At 43.7% G+C, this 26255-nt stretch overlaps 1 protein-coding gene across 1 annotated transcript; it reads left to right on the top strand.

The window, feature by feature from the left end:
* The first annotated feature begins 15888 nt into the window (after positions 1–15888).
* LOC137315036 (beta-1,3-galactosyl-O-glycosyl-glycoprotein beta-1,6-N-acetylglucosaminyltransferase 3-like) lies at positions 15889–17710 on the top strand. The gene is made up of 2 exons (XM_067979992.1): positions 15889–16419; positions 17177–17710. Exons 1-2 carry the CDS (start codon positions 15889–15891, stop codon positions 17708–17710), a joined length of 1065 nt encoding a protein of 354 aa, XP_067836093.1.
* The last annotated feature ends 8545 nt before the right edge of the window (positions 17711–26255 follow it).

Raw genomic sequence — 26255 nt, 5'->3', positions numbered from 1 at the left:
TGGACCAAGGCTGTTATGATGTCTGGAGCCGAGTTGCCATGGCAGAACACAAACTGAATGTCGGTGAGCAGGTTATTGGTGAGTAAGTGCCGATTGAAAGCACTGTCGATGAGACCTTATATCACTTTGCTGATGATTGAGACTAGACTGATGGGGCGTTAATTGGCTGTACTGGATTTGTCTCCTGTTGGGTGGAGGTGGCTGCAGACCGAGGAGTTATCAACTGAAAGGAGACAAGGAACAACGGTACAAATAAAATGATGACCCGGGGCAATAGGCAACACATCAATTAGTGATCCATTTCTGTTGGAGGGACCGGGGAATCAGCCTCGCGCTACCTCGTATCGGGAAGAATGTTGATCGCCCGGTCCCCACGATTTACCGATCAGAGCAGCGCCTCACCGGCAGTGCGGACTGCGAGGATTCCCGCTGATATTCACTCATTTATCCCGGTGGATAAGCGACTCTGAAATCAGGACATTCTCGGAATTTCTTACATAATCATTTACAGTGAGATAGTGAACAGTTGTGAAACAACAGGTTATATTGACTTACCGGGAAAACCAAAGGCTGCGAGAACAGGGAAGTAAATCTCCTTTATGTGAAGAATTGTTGGCTTTTCCATTTTTTAGAAGAATGTGTGAATTCGCTCACACTTTACGGTCCCGACTGGAGTGTATCTGAGATCTGTAAAGACTCCCCTTTTATAGAACAATCGGTGTCCCGGTGAAAAAATCAGGTTACACAATAATTAGCGTTAGTAACAGTCACTTAACAAACAAGGCGCGATTTTCCTCTTCAGTGGGCAGGGGGCGCCAATGGGGAAATTGCACAGCTCAGTTCACGAAACTCCGTCCATTCACATAAATGAACGGAAAGTAATCACTGAGGGAATGTGCTCTGTGCACGCCCCGTGAACCGGGTTGGGAACATCCATCCTGGACACTGCTTCTGGTTCTTGATGCCTCATGAATTCAGTAAAGACTTCACACATCCATTCCAGAATTAAAAAGTGTTTTGTACTGCGATGATCACTGGTGATGACTCAGCTCTAACATTAGGTGACCCGAATCTCGCATTACTATTTGAGATCCTGCTCTAACATTACTGGTCGAGACCCTGATCTCACTATCCTGGTGGTGATCCGACTCTAACATTACTGGAGATGTCCCTACTCTAACATTATTGGCGGTGACCCTGCTCTCACATTACTGGTGGTGAACCTCGTATAACATTACAGGTATTGACTCTAATCTAACATTACTAGTGGTGACCCGACTCAAACATTACTGGTGGTGATCCTACTCTAACATGACTGGTGGTGACCCTACTCCAATATTACTGATGGTGATCCTACTCTAACATGACTGGTGGTGATCCTACTCTAACATTACTGGTGGTGATCCTACTCTAACATTACTGGTGGTCACTCTATTCTAACATTACTGGTGGTGATCCGACTCTAACATTACTGGTGGTGACCATACTCTAACATTACATGTGGTTACCCTGCACTAACATTACTGGTCGAGGCCCGACTATAACATTGCTGTTGGAGACCTTAATGTAACGTTACTGGTGGTGATCGTACTCTAATATTGCTGGCGGTGACCTTATTCTTACGTTACAGGGCTGACCCAACTCTAACATTACTGGTGGAGACCCTACTCTAACATTCTGGTGGTTAACCTACTCTAACATTGTTGGTGGTGATCCTACTCTAACAATACTGGTGGTGACTGTAGTCTAACATTATTGGTGGAGAACCTACTCTAATATTACTGGTGGAGTGCCTACTCTAGCATCCATTCACTCTCCCAATCCATTAATGATGTCCATCGATTCACTTTTCCAATCCATTTATGGTTCCCGTCCACTCAATTCCTAATCCATTGATGGTATCCGTCCATTCATTCTCCCAATCCATTAACGGTATGCGTCCATTCACTTTCCCAATCCATTAATTGTTCCTGTCCATTCTTGTGTTCAAGTGGCCCATACACGGCAACAGACGCACAGAATCTCCTGTGCTGTGAATTCATGTATTTTCCAACGTCGTGGAGGTCCTGTTCTAGAAAAGCTGGATTTGATAAACTGACAAATAAATGCCCAGGAATCAGGCGAGTCCTTGGTTTCCTCCTTTAACCGCTCACTAAGGAATTGTCTGCGCTTTTCCCTCCGAGTTATCTGGAGGGGTGAATGTTACCTGATTCGGTTCCTGAACTGTCTTACATTTAACACAGTTCGGATCAAAACGAATTTAATTTACTCACCCTCGATTAGGTTATCTTAAAACTCATTCTTGCCAAACAGTCAAGGAAGAAGCCAAGTCAAAGTCATGCACTAAATATTGTTAAACAGTTATAACCTGGTGAAGCTCCAGCTCTGGATTACAGGCATGTTGAACAGCGGAAGCAAAATGCGAAAGACAGTGTTAAGCAATTCCACAACCTGCGGATCAGATCAAAGCTCTGCAGTCCTGCCACATCTGGTCGTGAATGGTGGTGGACAGTTAAACAACTATGGGAAGAGGAGGCACTGTAAACATCCCCACCCTCAATGATGGCGGAGTCCAGCACGCGAGTACAAAAGACAAGGCTGAAGCGTTTGCAACCATCTTCAGCCAGAAGTGCCGAGTGGATGATCCATCTCGGCCTCCTCCTGATATCCACACCATCACAGAAGCCAGTCTTCAGCCAATTCGATCCACTTCACGTGATATCAAGAAACGGCTGAGTGCACTGGACACAGCAAAGGCTTTGGGACCCGACAACATACCTGCTGCCTTGTGGTCCAGAACAAGCCTCGCCTCCAGCCAAACTGTTCCAGTACAGCTGCAATACTGGCATCTATCCGACAAGGTGGAAAATTACCCAGGTGTGTCCTGTCCACAAAAGGCAGGACAAATCGAATCCGGCCATTTACCGCCACGTCAGTCTACTCTCAATCATCCGCAAAGTAACATTCGCGTCAGACAAGTGCCGGGCAATGACCATCTCAAACAAGAGAGAGTCTAACCACCATCCCTTGACATTCAACTTCATTACCATCGTAGAATATCCAGTGTCTTATCTGCTCTTGTAGCCAAAGTATTTATGTGGCTGGTCCAGTTCAGCTTCTGGACAATGGTGACCCCAAGGATGATGATGATGGTGAGGGATTAGGCGATGCTAATGCCATTGGATGTCAACGGAAGGTCGTTAGACTCTCTCTTGTTGGATATGGTCATTTTCTAGCACTTGTTTGACGCGAATGTTACTTGCCACTTATCAGCCCAAGCCTGGATCTTTTCCAGGTCTTGCTGCATATGGGCTCGGACTGCTTCATTAACTGAAGGGTTGCGAATGGAACTGTACACTGTGCAATCATCAGCGAACATCCCCATTTCTGACGTTATGATGGAGGGAAGGTCATTGATGAAGCTACTTAAGATGGTTGGGCCTAGGACACTGCCTTGAGAAACTACTGCAGCGATGTTTTGGGGCTGAGATGATTGATCCCCAACAAGCTCTACGATCTTCCTTTGTGCTCGGTATGACTCCAGCCACTGTCGAGTTTTCCCACTGTTTCCCATTAACTTCAATTTTACTCGGGCCCCTTGATGCCACACTCGGTCAAATGTTGCCTTGATGTGAAGGGCAGTCACTCTCACCTCACCTCTGGAATTCAGCTCTTTTATGCAGTTTTGGGCCAAGGCTGTAATGAGGCCTGGAGCCGAGTGGTCCTGGCGGAACCCAAACTGAACGTCAGTGAGCAGGTTATTGGTGATTCAGTGCCGCTTGATGGCACTGTCGACGACCCCTTCCATCACTTTGCATATGATTGAGAGTCGACTGATGGGGCGGTAATTGGCTGGATTGGATTTTTTTCCCTTTTTTTTTCTGTGCCGGCCGAGAAAGAGCTTTCGAGCCCAATCCCAATTTCCAGCACTTGGTCCATGACCATGTCGGTTATGGCACTTCAAGTGCATATCCAAGTACTTTTTAAATGAGTTCAGGTTTTCTCCCTCGACCACCATTTTAGGCAGTGAGTTCCACATCCCGACCTCCCACTGGATGATAAAAATTCTCCTTAGCTCCCATCTAATCCTTCTACCAATTAAGTTAAATCTATGCCCTCTCATCCCTGGCAACCCTGCTAAAGGAAATAGCTCCTCCTTATCCACTCTATCGAGGCCCCTCATAATTTTACACACCTCACTTAAATCTCCCATCAGCCTCCACTGTTCCAAAGAGAACAACCCCAGCCTTTCCAATCTTTCCTCAGAGCCAAAATTCTTCAGTCCTTGCAACATCCTATTAAATCTCGTCTGTACCGTCTCTAGCACATCTTTCCTGTTTTGTGGTGACCAGAACTGCACGCAGTACTGAAGCTGGGGCCTAACCACTGCTTTATACACTTCTAGCATAACCTCCCTGCTATTATATTCTATGCCTCGGCTAATAAAGTAACGTATTCAGTATGCCTTCTTAACCACTTAATCTACCTGTCCTGCTACCTTCAGTGATCTGTAGGCATGCACTCCAGGCCCCCTCTGTTCTTCTGCCCCTCTCCGTGTTCTCCCTTTCATTGTGTACTTCGTTGCAATGTTTGCCCTGCCCAAATGCATGACCTCACACTTCTCCAGTTAAAATTCTATTTGCCACTTTTCTGCCCAACTGACTAGTCCACTGATATCTTCCTGCAGCCGACAGTTTTCCTCCTCACTAGAATCAAAGAATCATAGAAAAGTTACAGCATGGAAGGAAGCCATTCGGCCCATCTAGTCTTCGCCGGCTCTATGCAAGTGCAAGTGCAATCCAGCTTGTCCCACTCGCCCGCTCTATCCCCATAGCCCTGCATTTTATTTTCCTTTCATGTACTTACCCAGTTCCCTCTTGAAGGCGATCATTGAATCTGCCTCCACCACGCCCTCGGGCACTGAATTCCAGATCCTAACCACTCACTGTGTAAAAAGTTATTCCTCATGTCACCTTTGGTTCTTTTGCCAATCTATCTCATCTGGTCCTTGACCCTTCCGTCATTGGGAAGAGTCTCACTCTCCCTACTCTATCGACACCGTTCATGATTCCGAATACCTCTATCAAATCTCGTCGCAAAGAGAACAACCCGAGGTTCTTCAGTCTATCCCCATAACAAAAGTCCCTCTTCCCTGGAAACATTCTCGTCAATCTCTTCTGCATTCACATCTTTCCATCTCTGAGGCCTTCACATCTTTCCTAAAGTGCGGTGCCCAGAACTGGACACAATAGTCCAGTTGTGGCCGACCCAGTGTTTCATAAAGATTCATCATGACATCCATACTTTTGCACTCTATGCCTCTATTTATAAAGCCAAAGATTCCGTACGCTTTTTAACCTCTTTCTCAACCTGCCCTGCCACCTTCAACGATTTTTCTACATATACCCCCAGATCTCTCTGTTCCTATACCCCTTTTAGAGTTGTGCCCTCTAGTTTATTCTGACTCTCCTCGTTCTTCCTGCTGAAATGCATCAGTTCGCATTTTTCTGCATTAAATTTCATCAACCACGTGTCTGCCCATGCCAACAGCCTGTCGTTGTCCTCTTGAAGTCTATCACTGTTCTCCTCACTGTTTATACCCTTCCAAGTTTTGTGTCATCTGCACATTTTGAGATTATGCACTGTACTCGCAAAGTCCAAGTCATTTATCTTTATCAAGAAAAGCAGTGGTCCCAGCACAGACTCCTGGTGAACACCCACAGTGCACTTCCCTCCAGTCCGAAAAACAACCGTTCACCACTACTCTCTGTTTCCTGTCACTTAGCCAATACTGTATCCATGTTGCTACTGCCTCCTTTATTCGATGGGCCGCAATCTTGATACTAAGCTTACCATGCGACACTTTATCAAAAGCCTTTTGGAAGTCCATATATACCACATCAACTGCATTGCCCTCGTCTACCCTCTCTTGTAACTCATCAAAAAACTCTGTGAAGTTAGTTAAAAACGATTTGTCTTTTACAATCAGTGCTGGCTTTCCCTAATCAATCCACCTCGTCTAAGTGACTGTTAATTCAGCCCCGGATTATCGTTTCTAAAATTTTCCCCGCCACTGAGATTAAACTGACTGGCCTGCATTTGCTTGGTTCATCCTGACACACATTTTTGAAGAAGGGCGTAGCATTTGCAATTCTCCGATCCTCAGGCACCACCCCCGTATCTATGGATGTTTGGAAGATTATGGCCAGTCGCTCCGCAATTTCCACACTTACTTCCCTCAGCAATCTCGGATACATCGCATCCGGTCAGGGTGACTTATTCACTTTAAGTACAATCAGCCTTTCAAATAACATTTCTTAATCATTTTCAGCCATCCTGTATCTCAACTCTATCTTCCTTTACTGAGAGTCTGGCACGATCAACCACATGGGCAATTTTTGTATCATCTGCAAACTTCTTAATCATAGCCCTTATATTTAAGTCTAAATATTTACAAAATATCACAAAAACAAGGGTCCTTGTACTGAGCCCTGTGGAACTCCACTGGAAACAGCCTTCCGTTCACAAAAACACCCGTCGACCATTAGCTTTTGCTTCCTGCCACTGAACCAATTTTGGATCCAACTTGCCACTTTCCCTTGCATCCCATGGGCTTGCACTTTTTTGACCATTCTGCCTTGAGCCGCAGGGATGAGCTCCTGCAAGGTGAAGTGAAGAAGTTAAGAGATAAATTAAAAAGCAGGACCTCAAAGGTCGTGATCTCAGGATTACTACCATTGTCACGTGCCAGTGAACATCGGAACAGGAGAATAGATCGGATGAATGCGTGGCTGCAGGGATGGTGTAGGAGGGAGGGATTTAGATTCCTGTGACATTGGGACTGGTTCTGGGGAAGGTGGGATCTGTATAAGCGGGATCGGGACCAATGTCCTCGCGGGGGTATTTGCTCGTGTTGTTGTGGAAGATTTAAACTAGAGTAGCAGGGGGTTGGGCAACTGAGCGGGGTGTCAGAAGGGAGTAAAGTTGAGAGCAGCAAGAGAGGGGAAGACCCAGGGGAAATTTACAACACAAATTGTAGAAACAGTTGTTCAAGAACAAGTGAAAGTGAAAAGCGTAGAGCAGCATAAAGAAAGTATACTTTAGACACTACAGTTAATGTGAAAACTGGAAGGTGCAAAAGCGATTAATCCAGCATCAAAGCTGAAGGTCAGGCTCGGGTGTGTGGTTCAACTACGAGTTCTATATACAAATGCACGGAGTATAAGGAATAAATTAAATGAACTACCGGTTCAAATTCAAATTGGAGGGTATGACATAATCGCTATTACTGAGACATGGCTGCAGGATGGTCAGGATTGGGAACAATATATACCGGGTTATAAGGTCTACAGGAGAGATAGGGAAAATTGAAGAGGGGGAGGAGTAGCCTTAGTGATAAAGGAGGATATACCGAGAGGTAATCAGCCAACAGAGACATCATGGGTTGAATTTAGAAATCGGCAAGGATCTCAGACTACAGTGGGTGTTGTGCATCGGTCCTCTGGCAGCAGCTCTGAAGTGCTAGATTGTATAACTGCAGAGATTAGGCAAGCGTGTCACAAAGGCAGAGCGGTGTTAATGGGGGACTTTAACCTTCACAGAGATTGGGAAAAGCAGCCTCGCAACTGTCAGAAAGTTAGTGATTTTCTTGAGTGTGTCCGGGATAGTTTTCTACAGCAGTATGTCCTACAAGCAACAAGGGGGCAAGCCATACTAGATTTAGTAATGAGTAATGAGTAATGAACCAGATTTAGTTAAACAGCTTAACTGTGCGTGAACATCAATCCAATAGCGATCATCACATGATCGAGTTCAAGGCAGTGTTTGAAAGTGAATCAGCTGCTCAGATCCAAGACTTGGGTAAGGCCGACTTCAATGGGATGAGACAGAGACTGTCCACAGTAAACTGGGCAAATCTGTTAATGGTAAAACGACTGATGATCAGTGGGGAATGTTTAAAGAAACATTTGACGAGATACAGAATTGGTTTATGCCCCTGAGGGGCAAGAATTCGACTTGTCAACAAAAAAAACAGCCATGGACAACGAAAGAGGTAAGGACATTATAAGACATAAGGAAAGGGCATACAAAAATGCAAAAAATGGCACAGATCCTGGCGAATGGGCAAGATACAAAGATCAACAAAGGATCACAAAACAGATAGTGAGGGCTACAAAAAGAGAGTATGAAAATAAACTTGCAAGGGATATCAAAACCAATACGAAGAACTTTTATAGTTATATTAGGAAAAAGCGGGTGGTCGGGAGCAGTATTAGCCCCTTAAAAAGTGAAATGGTGAAATGGCGGACATGTTGAATAATTACTTTGCGTCAGCATTTACAGTCCAAAAAGCGGATAGCATACCGGAAATCCCAAGAAAACTAATATTGAATCGGGGAAAGGGACTCAATAAAATTAGCATGAGCAAAACAATATAAATGAAGAAATTAATAGCACTAAACAGTAACAAATACCTAGATGTTTTCCATCCCAGGGTTTTGAAGAAAGTAGGTGAGTACATTGCAGATGCCCGAACTATAATCCTTTAAAGTTATCTAGATTTAGGATGCGTCCCTCTAGATTGGAAAATTGCACATGTCACTCCGCTTTTTATGAAAGGAGAGAGAGGGAAACCAGGGAATAATACGTCAATTAGCCTAACATCTGTTGTGGGGAAAATGCTGGAGTCTATAATTTGGGATAGGTTGACCGAACTCTTTGAGAATTTTCAGTTAATCAGTGAGCGCCAGGTCGTGCCTGACAAATCTGATTGAATTTTTTGAAGAGGTTGCTAAAGTAGTGGACAAGGGAATGTCAGTGGAAATTATTTATATGGACTTCCAGAAGGCATTTGATAAAGTCTCACATGAGAGACTGTTAGCTTTGCTGGAAGACTATGGAATCGAGAGAATAGTACGGACTTGGTTAGGACGTTGGCTGAGCGAAAGGCGACAGAGAGTAGCGATAATAGGTAGGTACTCACATTGGCAGGATGTTTCAAGTGGTGTTCGGCAGGGATCTGTCCAGGGGCCTCAATTATTCAAAATATTTATTAACGACTTAAATGAAGGCATAGAATGTCTCATAACTAAGTTTGCCGATGACACAAAGGTTGGTGGTATTGTAAGCAGTGTCGATGAAAACGTAAAATTACAAAGCGATATTGATAGATTAGGTGAATGGGCAAAACTGTGGCAAATAGAATTCAATGTACACAAATGTGAGGTCATCCACTTTGGACCAAAAAAGGATAGAACAGGTTACTTTGTAAATGGTAAAACGTTAACAACAGTGTATGTCCAAAGGGACTTAGGGGTTCAGGTACATAGATCATTTAAGTGTCATGGACAGGTGCAGAAAATTATTAATAAGGCTAATGGAATGCTGGTCTTTATATCTAGAGGACTAGAGTACAAGGGGGCAGAAGTTATGCTGCAGCGATACAAAACCCTGGTTCGACCGCACCTGGAGTACTGTGAGCAGTTCTGGGCACCGCACCTTCGGAAAGACATATTGGCCTTTGAGGGAGTGCAGCGTAGGTTTACTAGAATGATACCCGGACTTCAAGGGTTAAGTTACGAGGAAAGATTATACAAATTGGGATTGTATTCTCTTGAGTTTAGAAGGTTAAACGGTGATCTGATCGAATTTTATAAGACTTTAAGCGGAACAGATAGGGTGGATAGAGATAAACTATTTCCGCTGGTTGGGCATTCTCGGACTCGGGGGCACTGTCTAAAAATTGATACTAGCTCAATTGCTAATTTTATATCTAATAGATAGCTTTTTGCCAAGCAAGGTTATTAAGGGACATGGGCCAAAGGCAGGTATATGGAGATAGATCACAGATCAGCCATGATCTTATCAAATGGCGGAGCGGCTCGAGGAGCTGAATGGCCCACTCCTGTTCCGATGTTCCCCTGTTCCTATAATTCGAGTCTGTCCTTTTTGTATAACGATTCGTGACTTCCCTCCTACCAGATTAAAATTCGAGCAGTTATTTTTAAAATAAAGATTAATGATGGGCCCTCCTACCTGTTGGTAATTCGAGTCGTTACTTTTTATAGAAAGATTAGTAATGGACCCTCGGACCTGTTTATAATTCGAGTAGTTACTTTTTATGTAAAGATTAGGAATGGACCCTCCTACCTGTTGTTTATTTCAGAGGTTACTTTTTATATAAAGGTCAGTGATTGGCCCTCCTACCTTTTGCTAATATAATAATTACTTTTTTATATAAAGATTAATGATGGGCCCTTCTACCTGTTAGAAATTTAAATAGTTAATTACACAAGACCAGTGACCAGGATCCTCTTCTCAGTGAAGGAGATCGCTTCTATCCGGTGGTCGGTTTGAAACTAACACATTTCTGAGGTCAATTTATCTCTCAAGGCAACGACCCCTCCTTGTTTTATTAGTTGAGTGAGTTTGATAGATAAACGCCTCATTAACATGAAGTTATTTCATCAAAAACAGAAGCTCCTGCTCGATTCTCCCAGCCAATTCACATCTTTTTCCAACTGACCGAAACTGACATTGTGGTGTGAATCAGTAATTAATTATTTTAATTAATCGGTGTAAACATTTTTGTCGGATCTTTCTCCGATCCTGTGACTGGATCGCGTTCGGGTGGGCCTCACGTAACCAGAGGCTGATTGTCCAGGTGCTCGGCAGAGAGCGATGATCCACCAGTGCGAATGTATTAACCCTTTACTAAGCTGAGCTACGTGTTCAGTGTGAACTGCTGGTCCCGCCTTTGATTAGTTCAATAAAAAAAAAACACTGGGCACAGAAAGGTTGATTGAGTGTTACATTAAAAATCCGCAAGAAGTTACAAGGACAGGTTCCAATCCCTGTCTTTCTGAACTGCAATTTTAAAAGAAGGAAGGAGGCGCAACTGGGGCAGGATGTGGTAAATCCCCAAAGTCCGTGTTCCTGCTTTCTGTCCGACAGCCGCTCCTAAAATGTGTCCGTGTGGAGACTGGTGGGGACCAGGAGTGGGTTTAGCACTGAAATGTCCGGTGTAAAATGGACTCCCCCCTGAGATCGCACACTCACTGAACAGTCGCATCCCCGGCGCTGGAGAACACATCAGACCGCGGGAAATAGGCTTCAGAGGGAATGGTGAACGGGAGCAATGAAAGAATAAAACACGGAACTGAAGCTGAGAATCTACATGAACTTACCTTAAACCTGCAATGATTTTCTGCCTCTTTATTTCCGTGCAGATTTTGAAGGTTATATCCTTGTTATTTCATCACAACTAATCAGATAGACTTTCCTTTTTTTCAATTTGGCAAGTCACAAATTGGGGAATTTGATCTGACCCTTGTTGTGAGATTCAGAGCGATATTTGATCTGACCCTTGTTGTGAGATTCAGAGCGATATTTGATCTGACCCTTGTTGTGAGATTCAGAGCGATATTTGATCTGACCCTTGTTGTGAGATTCAGAGCGATATTTGATCTGACCCTTGTTGTGAGATTCAGAACGATATTTGATCTGAACCTTGTTGTGAGATTCAGAGCGATATTTGATCTGACCCTTGTTGTGAGATTCAGAGCGATATTTGATCTGATCCTTGTTGTGAGATACAGAGCGATATTTGATCTGATCCTTGTTGTGAGATTCAGAGCGATATTTGATCTGACCCTTGTTGTGAGATTCAGAGCGATATTTGATCTGAGCCTTGTTATTTGATATTCAGAGCGATATTTGATCTGACCCTTGTTATTTGAGATTCAGAGCGATATTTGATCTGATCCTTGTTATTTGAGATTCAGAGCGATATTTGATCTGATCCTTGTTGTGAGATTCAGAGCGATATTTCCTTTTTCTTTCCCATTTCCCCTTTGTTTTGCGAACAGGATTAAGGATTTACTCGGGCCGGAGACAGAGCCTCATGCTGCGGCCCCAAACTTCCCCCAGTATTTATTTTGAAGTGAACTCTCCTGCCACAGACCTTCCCTTTTGTTCTTTACTCTTCTCCCCAAACTTTCCCTGTCTCTGGACTTGCAGAAAATCTTTAACTATTTTCACATCTTCCAGTTTTGACGAAAGGTCTTCGACCTGAAATGTTAACCACAGACGCTGCCTGAATGCTGAGCTTCTCCAGCATTTTCTGGTTTTATTTCAGATTTCCAGCATCCACTGTAATTTGCTTTTGAGCACGTGTTCAGATAAGTCTTCAGATAAGTGTTAATTTGTATGGATGGGGGGCGTGGGGAGCACGGTGACATAGGTTGGCATGTGTTGGCACGGGGCATCGGTTGACATGTGTTGGCACGGGGCATAGGTAGGCCCGGGACATAGGTTGGTACGGGGATCGTTAGTAATGGGGGTAGGGTCTGGCGTCAGATCGGCGGGGGGAGGGGGTCGGGATCGGGGGATATCGCGGGTGTCTCCGATCTTTGGTGGGGGGGTGGCGGAATCGTGGATCAATGTAGGGGTACGCGATTGGGTTCGGGGGTCCGCGATCGGCGATCGGCGATCGGCTTGTTGGGTTGAATAGAAAACTCTCAGCTTCAATCGTCGATAGATGGAAACAAGCAAGAAGGAGAAGGTCTGTGGCGGGAGAGTTCCAGGAGGAAAGAGAAGGTCTGTGGCGGGAGAGTTCAATCAGGAAAGAGAAGAACAGGGTACTTTCTAAATGGCAAAAAGTTAAAAACAGTGGATGTTCAAAGGGATTTAGGGGTTCAGGTACATAGATAATTGATTGTCATGAACATGTGCAGAAAATAGTTAATAAGGCTAATGGAATGCTGACCTTTATATCTAGAGGACTGTTGTACAAGGGGGCAGAAATTATGTTGCAGCGATACATAACCCTGGTTAGACCGCATCTGGAGTACTGTGAGCAGTTCTGGGCACCGCACCTTCGGAATGATATATTGGCCTTGGAGGGAGTGCTGTGAGGTTTACAAGAATGATACCCGGACTTCAAGGGTTAAGTTAGGAGGAGAGATTACACAAATTGGAGTTGTATTCTCCAGAGTTTAGAAGGTTAAGGGATGATCGGATCGAAGTTCATAAGATATTGAGGGGAGCAGATCGGCTGGATAGTGAGAAACTACTTCTGCTGGTTGGGGATTCTATGGGGCGCAGTCTAAAAATTAGATTCAGACCTTTCAGGGGTGAGATTGGAAAAAACTTCGACACACAAAAGGTGGTAGAAGTTTGGAACTCTCTTCCGCAAACGGCAATTGATACTAGCTCAATTACTGATTCTAAATCTGAGATAGATAGCTTTTTGGCAACCAAAGATATAAAGGGATATGGGCCAAAGTCAGGTATATGGAGTGAGATCAGGGAACAGCCATGATATTATCAAATGGCGGAGCGGGCTCGAGGGGCTGAATGGCCTCGTCCTTTTCCTATGTATGAGGCGGGAGTGTTCCAGCAGGAAAGAGAAGGTCTGTGGCGGGAGAGTTCACTCGAAGACAAATATTGGGGAAGTTTGGGGCCGACGCTTGAACCTCTGTCTCCGGCTCGAGTAAATTCTTAATCCGGGTCAAAAAACAGAGCAGAAATGAGAGAGTGAAATGAAATATCGCAATACATCCCTCGGAATTACCACCACAATCTTTCCTCAAACATTGTCTCTTTTCGGGCACTTCCATCCTGTGGAGGGGATTTTGATTCCTGTCTGATAACCAAGCTGAAAAAGAGGAAAATCCAATCTTTATACCGACTCGAGCACAGGAATGAACTTTTCTGTATTTAACAATGTGACGGGTGTATCTAATGCAGATTTACAATGATAAATGTAACCATGGAATATCAGTGATCTTTCCCCCAGTGGCTGAGGCGATTGATGCTCAGGGATAGTTTAATTCACCGGTTAAATGGTTAATGTCCTCACCGACAGAAACAGCTCAGCTCACTGACAAGACACCGGCTCTTGGGCCCTGTGTTGAAAGTGCAAACATCAGGAAATCGCTTGGACTTTTAGCGAACAATGTCCCAGATAGAAATGTAACAATTTCTTTCGAACCATGTGTCTGTTTTACTGAACTTCCCTGGAACAAGAAGAGAAAAAGGAAAATTTTGAATAAACTTTGTTCACAGCAGAAGCAGCAGCGAATTGTCAAATCGGTTCGATGTGATTTCGTCAGAGAGGCCGCTCCCTGTCCTGAAACAACTGAGGAATGTTTTAGTTGAAATCCATCCTGAGGTGCGGCAGCTGCTTTTACACAGACAGGGAGCTCTGAATCTCATAAAACAAGGCTCAGGTCAAATTCCAAACTTGGGACTTGCCAAAATAAACAAGGAAATTCTGCCTGACTGGTTGTAACGAAATAAAATGAAATAACCTGCAAAATCCACAGGGTAATAAAGAAACTGACAATCATTGCCGGATCGAGACAAGGTTAATGTAGTTTCGAAGCTTCAGTTCCGTGTTTTATTCTTTCATTCCTCCCGTTCATCTTTCTCCCTGAAGCCTATTTCCCGCTGTCTGATATGTTCTCCAGCGCCGGGGACGCGACTATTCTGTGAGTGTGCGATCTCAGGGGGGAGTCCATTTTACAGCGTACATTTCAGGGATAAACCCAATACTGGTCCCCACCAGTCTCCCCACGGACACATTTTAAGAGCGGCAGAGGGACAGAAAGCAGGAACATGGATTTTGGGATTTACCCAGTTCTGGTCCAGTGACGCCTCCTCCCGACTTTAGATTTTGCAGTTCAAACAGACAGGCATTGGAACCCTGTCCTTATAACTCCGTACGTTACTGATGTCGCCCTGCACTGTCGGACGGGCAATGCTGAGGGAGCGCTGCACGATGCGTGATGCCGTCTTTCAAATGAGAGTCTTCCCTCTCAGGTCGAAGTTTGTTATTCCGCTGCCCCGGTGTACGGGCCAATGTTTGTGCATCAATCAACATCACTGAAACAAGTTATCCGGTCATTATCATATTGGTGTTCGTGGGATCTTGCTGCACACAAATCAACTGCCGCGTTTCCAACATGACAACTGTGGCCACACTTCAAAATACGTCATTGGCCGTAAAGCCTCTTGGGACATCCTGAGTTGATGAAAGGCGCTGTGTGAATGAAAGTCTTTCTTTTATTTTCTCGTCCATGTTTGACGCTATGCTCTCTTGTTCTGGACTGTGTTGTCGCTTTCCTCGTCCTTTTCGTTTAGGGTCTTGAATCATTCATGAGACCCGCCCGAGCCTTCTCCTCCATTCTTTAAGTAAAAGTTTATGGAAAAGCATAATTTCTGCGACAAGAAACTGAGACACTAAGTGCCACCAAAGCGCAAAGCGCGCAGAGAGTGAGGGAAGGTGCAAGGTCTGACCGATCACAAAGGCACACTGGAAGGGGGGACAAGACACCAGGAGCAGGTGCGACCTGTCCAACAGAGCTGACAGCTGAAACCCAATGAAGCCACAATAGCTGTTGTCATTCCCGAGCATCCGATTTGAATTCATTGGTGCCTGAAAATTCGGTGCCAAATTTATCCAAATTCCTGAACAAAGTGCCTCCTTGTCAAGAGCACAATTCCTCAAAGTTTATATTTGCATAAGAATTATATCTGGAAATCGGATCGCAGATTTTCATTTTAAATACTCGTGAAAGGGCAATGATGATATTGGCATGGTGTTCTTACAGGCGGGCGGTACTGATGTCAACCCTGTGCGGACTCGCTGTGACTTTTCTTGGTGGATATTTTTCCCGGAGAGGAAATCTGTTGGTGAACTATTGGAAACCAGTTAAACTAAAACCACGTTGTGATGAGCGAAATGCATCTCTCGATCTGTCAGAAATGAACTCGAGTTGCTCGAAGATAATTAGCCGTGACCCGGAATCCGTTGAAAAAGCTCTTATCAATTCGATTACAATCGCAAACAAACACAAAGTCTTCACTGAAATCGATTACTAAACAATGACCCGAGACTGCGATTCTTTTGTTAAAAACCGCAAATGCAACACTTTCTCCTTAAGCACCGAGGAACGCGATTTCCCTCTGGCCGATTCTATGGTGATCTATGAAAAGATCGAGATGTTTGAGAGGCTCCTAAGAAGCATTTACGCTCCTCAGAATGTGTACTGCGTCCATGTGGACAGGAAGTCCCCAAAGCAGTTTCACTCGGCCGTCCAGGCCATCGCCTCTTGTTTCAGTAATGTCTTCGTTGTCAGTAAATTAGAGACGGTGACGTACGCGTCATGGTCCAGGGTTCAGGCTGATCTGAATTGCATGGAAGAGCTGCTGAGGCGCTCAGTCCCGTGTCGATATCTCATCAATGTGTGTGGACAAGACTTTCCAACGAAAACCAACCGAGAGATGGTCAACAGACTCATGGCCATGAACTGCTCAAATTTGATTGATTCGGACCGTCCACCGGGATATAAACAGGGAAATGCGCCAGCTTCATGTCTGCCCAGCCGCCAAAGGGGACAATGGAAGCGGTTATATGTAATCAAAAGGAACTGAATGGATATTTGAAGGAGTGGATGATTGGAACGTGCTCATCATCAGACTGCAGTGACACCACATGTCACCTGAAGCACAAGGGGTGTTACATTAACTCCTGCCGGTGGTCTCACATCTCCCGCTTCACTGTATTGCAGAGTCAAGTGCTGACTTGAACCTCGAGTTCGGCGGCCTCATGCCCCACATCGTATGTTTGAAATCACTCGGTTTGGGCACGAGAATAGAAGGATAACTTCATAGGAACATCGCAACATAGGATGATGTCGAACAATAGAAGAATAACTTCCTATTCACCATATTGAGCCTTCTTTCCAGGCAAATGGCAGATGATCATTTGCTGTTTAATACATTGTTTTCAAAGCTTTAACACACTTTTCGTTCAGATGCGATTGTTGATTGGCTTATTTTATTTCACCTGTCTAAATTCCATACTTGTGGGTGACCAGAGCAATTCTAAATAACCAATATGACCGAATATGCTGACATCTCCCACATCATTTCCCTTCAATAGGCCATTAGTACCTGTGCAGTGAGACTCCACCTTATCATTTCTGCTAGATTTCCTCTTTTGAGCTTCTCTATGCATCAGAATTTTATAGGCAAAATGTAAACAATCAAAAATACATTAGCTAAAGTCTAAATTTATTATTAATCGATACTGCTGTTGGTTGTGGTGCAGTCGAAAAAAATAGAATGACGTTGGAAAATGAGAAATGATTGCTCTTTTCTTGACTTTCAGAGACGATGGAAGTTTCATTATGATATCCGTGGAACTGTGGTCTTAACAGATCGAGAGAAGAGCCCCCCTCCCATACGCAGCCCCATGTTTGTGCGGGCCGCATACATTATGGTCACCAGAGAATTTGTGAATAATTTATTTGTGAACTCGGAAATCCAGGCGTTTTTCAAGTGGTCGGAGGACACCTGCAGCCCCGATGAACGCATCTGGGCGACCCTGCAGAGAATGCCCGAGGTTCCCGGCTCCATTCTAGACAAACCCATGCGCCGCAGGGGTGACCCACCAATCCTTACTCGAGCAGTGAAGTGGTCTTTTGAGGCTGGTGATGTTGAGAAAGATGCCTTATATCCGCCTTGTACAGAAAGGTACCGCCATCAAGTCTGTGTTTATGCTTCTGCAGATCTGCACTGGATCTTCCAACAGAAACCCTTGATCGCCAACAAGTTTGATCCTGAAGTGGACAATACAGCTGTGCAATGTATGGAGGAATATGTCCGACATGGAGCGATTCACGGAACAGGAAGTTATCAGTGAATGGGGAGATATCGGCCCCAGGCAGAAGGCAGTGCTTTAACAGCGAATCGATAAGTATTTCTGATGAAGCAATGTGCTGAATAATAATGGGGGTATCTGTCACACATAAACAAAAATAAATAACAGATGAGCTGTCGTTTGCTCAAAGAGGATCATTGTAATCAATATGACCATGACAGCGAATGCATAATTAATTCGAACTGGAGCATAGTGAGAAATAGGACTGTAATAATGGCTGCATCAATCGTTTAAAGTGTTAAGTTGTAACCAATAGGACTGCAATAGTGGCTGCATCAATCGTTCAAACTGAAACATTGCCATGAATAGGACTGTAATATGGGGCTGCGTGGATGTAGCTTTGCCTGTGTGTTGAAGCAGCTGTGGAGGTGAATCACTTGTTGCAGTGAAAGTCTGCACTATACAGATTAATTAATTGAAAAATCACAGACTTTTACTGCCCAGAAGGAAGACATTCGGCCCATCGTACCTCTGAAGGACATTTCCCCATTATTGGAAACAGTTTCTCTCTACCCGCCCTATCCATTCCCTTTAACCTTTCGAACACCTCGATTTGATCTCCCCTCAAACTTCTATACTGAAGGGAATAAAAGCCAAATTATGCAACCGACCGCCGGAACAATTTGCAACCTAAGTCCAAAGGATGCCTCCAATTCCATGCACTCTAATTTTTGCCAATTAATTTTGTTCGGAACCTTATCAAATGTTTTCTGTATCTCCACATTCACAACTTCAATGGATATCATTTTGCCTATCTTATAAGTGAGCTCCTCAAACAATTCAATTATATTAGTCCGACCTGGGTTACCTTTAAAAAAGTCATGCTGGTTCTCTCTGTTCAGTTCATATCTGCTCAAGTGCTCCGTTTTTAGTTTCCCTCATATCATTGGTATTTTGTCCTCTTCCTCTACTGCGAAAATTGATGCAATGTGTTCCTTGAATAAATCCGCTATTACCTTGTAAGCTTTTAACGAATCACGTGTGTCTGCTTTTAATGGAACCACCTCTTTTTCAGCTACTTTCTTGCTCCAAATATATTTTTACGACCAGCCGTTAGATTACTTGCATGTTTTGTTTCGTATTTCCTTTCTGCGGCTCTGGTTATTTTCTATATTTTTCCCAGTCCCCTAAATTACCGCTTTTTGACATTTGTGTAAATTACTTCCCTTAGCGTTATATTGAGTCTTACCTCGCGTGTTGACTATGGTTGCTTGACAGTACACGTGGAATTTTTGCTCTCTAGGGACATGTTTTTGTTATGATCAGCTATGTCCTGGCCACAATATTATGGACGGACTGAATCCAACAAATTACCGCCCCACCAGCCACCTCACAATCATTAGCAAAGTGCTGGATGAACCCATCAATAGCGCCATCAAGCAACATTCACTCAGCAATAACTTCCTCACCCACACTCAGTTCGGGTGGTGTTTCAATCCTCGTCCGACTTTACACAGTTACAAGAGTTAAATGCCAAAGTGATAGCGGTTACCACTCTTGGCAAAACGTAGGCATTTGCCTCGGTTTGGTACCAAGTTGCCCTCGCATCCTGAGGTCACTGCGGGTCAAAGGGTAAACCTCCCGGAGCTGGAAACGTTGGATTTCGGTGATGATGACGGGCTCTGCATTATGTTGAAAAGTCTCGACCTCTAGCTTTTTGTTCACAACCGTGTCACAAACAAGAATTACATTTGAATACGAAGTACAACAGTAGAATTTTAGCGTTTGAGTTTGCATTTGGAAGTTTTATTCTGTGAAATGGCGCTGCTTCCATTAAGTTATTTTGTTTAAAAAGCAATCCTTTCTTACCTGATCCAACTTGGACACAACAACTTTTCAATAACATCGAATTACTGCACAAATAAACGGCGATGCGTCCATTCCGGTAAAATAAAAGATAATAATCGAGCTTTCTATATTCCAGGTCCTTACCTTGTGCTGTGGATCTTGATACCAGTTCAAGTTCCAGGGTAAGTTAGTGTTGTGAGTTCTGCACATCAATGAGCACACCTTGGGTAAACATCATTTCCTCATCACAGGCATAAACACGATTGATGAGTACAATCCCTCACTGTCCTGTTCTCCAGAGCAGACCTCGATCTCAATCACACACAGTCGCATTTAATGCGAATTGTTCTGATGAATTATTGATCTTTTAACAAAGGTCATTAATTCGCTGTGTGGTAACATTCATTACATTTCCCCCAGCTCTTCCATCTCTGGTTCAGAAGACCACGGAGAGAACCTGCGTTCTGTTGACGACATCAGTTCCGTGTACTCATTTCGATTTTATTGATCACCATAATATTTCTTTATTATCGGAACGTAAAGATAGCAAGGGGCATAGATAGCTGTATGTTTATTGGGTTCAAAAAGCAAAGGGAAGGGAGCAGTGAAATTCCACTGATTGCTGTGAGTTTATTGGGACCAAACAGTAGAGGGAAGGACACAGTGAACTCTCACAGATTGATGAGAGTTTCTTTGCATCAAACAGCAGAGGGAAGGACACAATGAACTCTTTTAGATTGCTGTGAGTTTATTGGGATCAAACAGCAGAGGGAAGGACACAGTGAACTCTCAGTGGTTAATGTTAGTTTATTCGGATCAAACTGCAAAGGGAAGGTGACAGTGAACTCTCATAGATTGCTGTGAGTTTATTGGGATCAAAGAGCAGACGGAAGGACACAGTGAACTCACTGAGTTGAAATTTTAAATGTTTGGAATTATCTTCCGTTTCGAACATTGGCTGTTTGTTTATCCCGATTCTAACTCCGTATAAATTAAAATTAACTGCATTCTGATCCCGGCTCTATTAACCTCAGTATCAGGCCTTTTGTTACGCCAATCTATTCCTTATTGCCCTGAATTTATACAATTGCAACAGAGGAATGATTGTAATATCCGTCAGACAGTCTCCAGTTAATGAGTCACAGTTTCGGCCTTTTGATCAGAATGTTCACACAAATTGCTATCTGGCTCCAGGATTCACTTCCAGGAAATGAAACAACAAATGTTTGTGGCAAACGGGTGACATTTCTGCTTCATTGGCCTTTTTGAATTCGAGTTGTAGTCCTGTAAACTCACCTTTTCATTTAATCTTTAGATTCTAGTAGTTGTCCTGTAAATTCACCTTTTCAATTAATCTTTAAATTCTATCTGTCATCCTGCACATTCACCTTTTCATTTAATCTTTAGATTCTAACTGTTGTCCTGCAAATTCAGCTTTTCATTTAAACTTTAGATTCAAGATCTACTGCAAATTAACCTTTTAATCCAAACGTTAAATTCTGGTTGTTGTGCTGTGAATTCACCTTTTCATTTAATCTTTCAATTCTAGTCCTTGTCCTGTAAATTCACCGGTTCAATTAATCCTTAAATTCTTGATGTTGTCCTGTAAATACACCTTTTCATTGGATCTTTCAATTCTAAATGTTCTCCTGTATATTCAACTTTTCATTCAATCTTTAAATTCTAGTTGTTGGCCTGTCATTCAACTTTTCGTTTACTTTTTAAACTCGAGATGTTATCCTGTAAATTCTCCATTTCATTGAATCATTAATTTTTAGATGTTGTCCTGTAAATTCACATTTTCATTTAATCATTAATCTTCAGATGTTGTCCTGTAAATTCACCTTTTCATTTAATCTTTAAATTCCAGTTGTTGTCCTGTAAATTCACCTTTTGATTTAATCTTTAATCTTTAGATGTTGTCCTGTAAATTCACCTTTTCATTTAATCATTAATCTTCAGATGTTGTCCTGTAAATTCACCTTTTCATTTAATCTTTAAATTCTAGTTGTTGTCCTGTAAATTCACCTTTTTGCCTGGCCAGTTCTAACATCATCTGTTTAATCTCCAGCAGAAATAATCATGAATCGCTGATAGAATGAGAAATGCAGAGAATGAAAGCCGAATGAGCAGGGGTCAGGTTTAGGGTTCGGGTAATATTTCCAGCATTTTGAAACTGGTAAAGAAGCTTTGTTTGGGCCAGTGTGGTTCTTTTGACTCATCCCTGACTCCCTTAATCAGCTGCTGTTCAATGAATGATTATGCAGCTGAGTGATATTTATATTCTTAGGCGGTAGACTTTAGCTGCCTGGCGTTTAATGATGCTTTAATGTGTAAATTGAGTGGCAGTTTATTCATACAATCATAGAAAGAGACTGCAGAGAAGGAAGCCATTCTGCCCATCGCGTCTGTGCCGGCCGCAAAAGAGTGATCCAGCTTCATCCCACTCTCCAGCACTTGCTCTGTCCCCCTGTCGGTTCCGGCACGTCAAGTGCACATCCAAGGACTTTTTTAATGACTTGAGAGTTTTTGCCTCTCCCATCCTTTCAGGCAGTGAGTTCCAGACCCCCACCACGCTCTGAGTGAAAAGATTCTCCTCAACTCCCGTCAAATCCTTCTACCATTTATTTTAAATCTTTGCCCTCTGGTCACTGACCCGTCTACTATGGGAAATAGGTCCTTCCGATCCACTCTGTCTGGACCCATCATTATTTTATATCCCTCAAATAAATCTCCCATCAGCCTCATTTGTTCCAAATAAAACAACCCAGCCTATCCAATCTTTTCCCATAGCTAAAATTCTCCAGCCCTGGCAACATCCTCGTCAATCTCCTCTGTACCCTCTCTATTGCAAACACATATTTCCTGTGGTGACCAGAACTGTACGCAGGACTCATTTGCCTAAGCATTATTTAATACAGTTCTAGCATAACCTCCCTCATCTTATGTTCTACGCCTCGTCTAATAAAGGAAAGTTTCCCGTATGCCTTTTAAATCACTTTATCGATGTATCCTGCTACCTTCAGGGATCTGTGGACATGCACTCCAAGCTCCCTTTGTTCCTCTACACCTCATCAGTATCCCTCCATTTATTGTGTATTCCCTTGCCTTGTTTGCCCTCCCCAATTACATTCCCTCACACTGCTCTGGGTGAATTCTATTTGCCGCTTTTCTGCCCACCTGACCAGTCCATTGATATCTTCCTGCAGTCTACAGCTTCCCTCTTCACTATCACCCACACGGCCATTTTTTGAAGCTAATGAATCACAGCGACCCTGAATTGCTGTGATAGGGAATTACATTCCGTTAACTTCACGCTCACAGCTTACAGTCCCCTCTCTTTCTCCTTACAGCTGCCCTGTCAAAAAATTGCCTCATCTCCAACGCCACTTCTCAGGCCATTCCATAATAAACATACGACACTCCAACCGTCAACAACCTGCAACGAGCCTCCTCCAACCTCAATCTGTCCCTTCTCCTCAATCTGATCCCGACTCCTCAATCTAGCCCCTTCTCCCCAATCTGACACCTTCACCTCAATCTGACACATTCTCCCCAATCTGACCCCTTCTCCTCAATCTGACACATTCTCCCCAAACTGACACCTTCTCCCCAATCTGATCACTTCTCAGGAATCTGATCTCTTTTCCTCAAGCTGACCCGTTCTTCCCAATCTGTCCCCTTCTCCTCAATCTGATACCTTCACCTCAATCAGACCCCTTCTCCACAATCTGACCCCTTCTCCGCAATCTGATCTCGTTTCCTCAATCTGTCCAGTCCTTCACAATCTGCCCCCTTCTCCTCAATCTGATCCCTTCCCCTCAATCTGACACCTTCTCCTCAATCTGGCCCCTTCCCCTCTATCTGCCCACTTCTCCCCAATCTGAACCCTTCTCCTCAATCTGGCACCTTCTCCTCTATTTGACGCCTTCTCCCCAATCTGACCACTTCTCCGCAATCTGATCTCTTTTCCTCAATCTGACCCGTTCTTCCCAATCTGTCCCCGTCTCCTCAATCTGATCCCTTCACCTCAATCTGACCACTTCTCCTCAATCTGGCACCTTCTCCTCTATCTGATCCCTTCTCCCCAATCTGACCACTTCTCCGCATTCTGATCTCTTTTCCTCAATCTGACCCGTTCTTCACAATCTATCACCTTCTTCTCTATCTGACCCCTTATCCACAATCCGATCTCTACCTGACCCAGATCAGTTTGCTCCGCACTTCTCTTATTGTTTCTGGCTGAGAGCCATTTGCCTCTTCAGGCTGGCGGTAGGTAAGAGTGGGGCGTGTTGTCAGGTTTAGCAAGCTGGCGAGGTTACTCGATTTCTTCCATCTTTGAACATCCAAGGCGGCGTTTCTGAGCTCCAGACCTGACCAATACTGGGGAAGTTGCAGGGCATATAAAAGAGTAGCCAGAGTGTCTATACACATCATCGTTTCAGCCAATGAGTTGGAGGCATGCGGGATTTCCGGCAGGACTCACGGCAAAGTGTGTATTTTACAGCAAACAATATCTATTTACTGAGCAAACAGAGCCTGTTTAAACAGTGGACTACAGCAAACAGTCTACAGAGTCTATTTCAAAAGAATCACGACAAACTTCAGCAAACAGAACTCATGACCGAAACTAGAATCTCCCGATAAAAGCAAAGTCATTTCTCCATCAAATTAGCAGCGAGTGGAGTTTAGTTACATAATACAAATAGATTATTTCTCCATCAAAATGCATTGATTGGGTAATAGTTACAAATTAGTGGCCGTAAATAGAAGATGGTCACAAATAAATGCAATAAAATAATCAGGAGAAACTACTTCACCCAGAGAGTGGTGAGAATGTGGAATTCGCCAGCATATGGGATGGTTGGGGCGATTATCAGAGGTGCATTCAAGAGGAAGCTGTGTAAAAACACGAGGGAGAAAGGAAGAGAACGATATGCCGATAGAGTTTGATGAAGAGCGGTGGGAGAAGGCTGGTGTGGAGCATAAACACCAACACAGACCTGTTAGACCGAATGGCCGGTTGCTGTGCTGTATATTCTATGTTAAAATAAACTGGAACAGGTGCTGATGGAGTTTTTTTCCGGATTTGCATCTGTTAGTCATGTACTAAGATTTCAATTCTGTGCTTCCAGCCACAGTAATGGGACAAGAATCGCAGACACCTTAAGAAGGGCAGAGAATGTGTGTGCTCCAATTCCGCAATGAATGGAAAGCAGGATCAGATTGGTAACGGCAATAAGGGCACTGATCATATTCATCATCAGATACCTCTCCAACTTCGAAAGAATAAGCAATAGTTTATTGAGATGTCCGTAATTGGTGATACCAGGAACCAGAGAGCAGTTAGCGTATCATCGGTGGTGGGAAAGATAATAGGATTTTTACTCAAGGATGAAAGAGAAAAACATCCAGAAATCGAAAATAAAAATAACGAGTAGTCAGCACGGATTTCAAAAGGGGCGGTCACGATAGAACAACGGTGTTAAATTATTTGAAAAAGTAACAGAAATAATAGGGAAGGGTAAAACATTGGACTTAATACACTTGGATTTTCAAAAGGTCTTCGATAAGGTACCATATCTCTCGCGATTTTTATTTCCACTTGGCAAAACGCAATGCTCCACACGAGCCTCCTTCCACCTGACTTCATCTCACTCTATCAGCAAATCCTTCTGTTCCATTTCCCCTCATTTGTTTATCCAGCTTCCTCTTAATGACATCGATTCTAATCGCTTCAACTACTTCTTGTCACTGCGAGTTCCACATTCTCACCACTCTCTGGGGAAAGTGGTTTCTCCTGAATTCCTTATTTTATTTATTGTTGAGCATCTGATATTTATGGCCCCTAGTTTTGGACTGCCCCACAAGTTGGGAACGTTTTCCCTCCATCTAACCTATCAATCCCTTTCATTATCTTAAAGACCTCTATCAGTTGACCTCTCAGCCTTCTCTTCTCGAGCGAAAAGAGCCCCGGCCCGCTCAGCATCTCATAATAAGTGCATCCTCTCAGTTCTGGTATCATCCATCTGAATCTTATCAGCACCTTGTTCAATGCCTCGATAACCATTTTATAGGATAGATACCAGAACCGTATGGAATATTCCAAATGTAGTCTAAACAAGGTTCTGCACAAGTTGAACATAACCTCTCTGCTTTTAAATTCTATCCCGCAAGAAATGAGCCCCAGTGCTTGGTCTGCCTTTTTTATGGCCTTGTTATCTTGTGTCGCTAGTTTTGGTGATTTATATATCGGTACCCCGAGATCCCTTTGCTTCTCCAACCCATTTAGAATCTAATTAATTAAGCAATATGCGACCTCCTTATTCTTCCTGCCAAAATGCACCACCTCACATGGAGTCAGCATCAGAGAGTTGGTAACTTGAACGCCGCCGTTGTCCAACAACAGGAAATCGGCATGAGCGCAAATTTCAGTTGTCGGTAATGTTAGAGTAAGGGAACGACCAGTAAAGATAGAGTAGGGTCACGAACAATAATATTGGAATAAGGTCACCATCAGTAATGTTGGAGTAAGATCACCATCAATAATGTTAGAGCAGGGTGACCACCAGAAATGTTAATGTTGGGTAACCATTGGTAATGTTAGAGATGGGTCACCACCAGTAATGTTAGGTGCAGTTCACCATCGGCGGTAGTGCTCAAGAATTGTGCTCCAGAACTAGCCGCGCCTCTCGCCAAACTGTTCCAGTACAGCTTCAGCACTGGCATCTACCCGAAA

This window comes from Heptranchias perlo, unplaced genomic scaffold, assembly GCF_035084215.1.
Source record: "Heptranchias perlo isolate sHepPer1 unplaced genomic scaffold, sHepPer1.hap1 HAP1_SCAFFOLD_53, whole genome shotgun sequence".
Classification (NCBI taxonomy): Eukaryota; Metazoa; Chordata; class Chondrichthyes; order Hexanchiformes; family Hexanchidae; genus Heptranchias; species Heptranchias perlo.
The sequence above is the reverse complement of the archived record's forward strand: the minus strand, read 5'-3'. Positions and strand labels throughout refer to the sequence as shown.

What these genes read in the sequence shown, in the direction of transcription:
- LOC137315036 (XM_067979992.1), top strand. Translation starts at nt 15,889, where the DNA reads ATGACCCGAGACTGCGATTCTTTTGTTAAAAACCGCAAATGCAACACT. An exon ending in GACAATGGAAGCGGTTATAT is followed by an intron (nt 16,420 to 17,176) that starts GTAATCAAAAGG and finishes CTTGACTTTCAG; the next exon opens with AGACGATGGAAGTTTCATTA.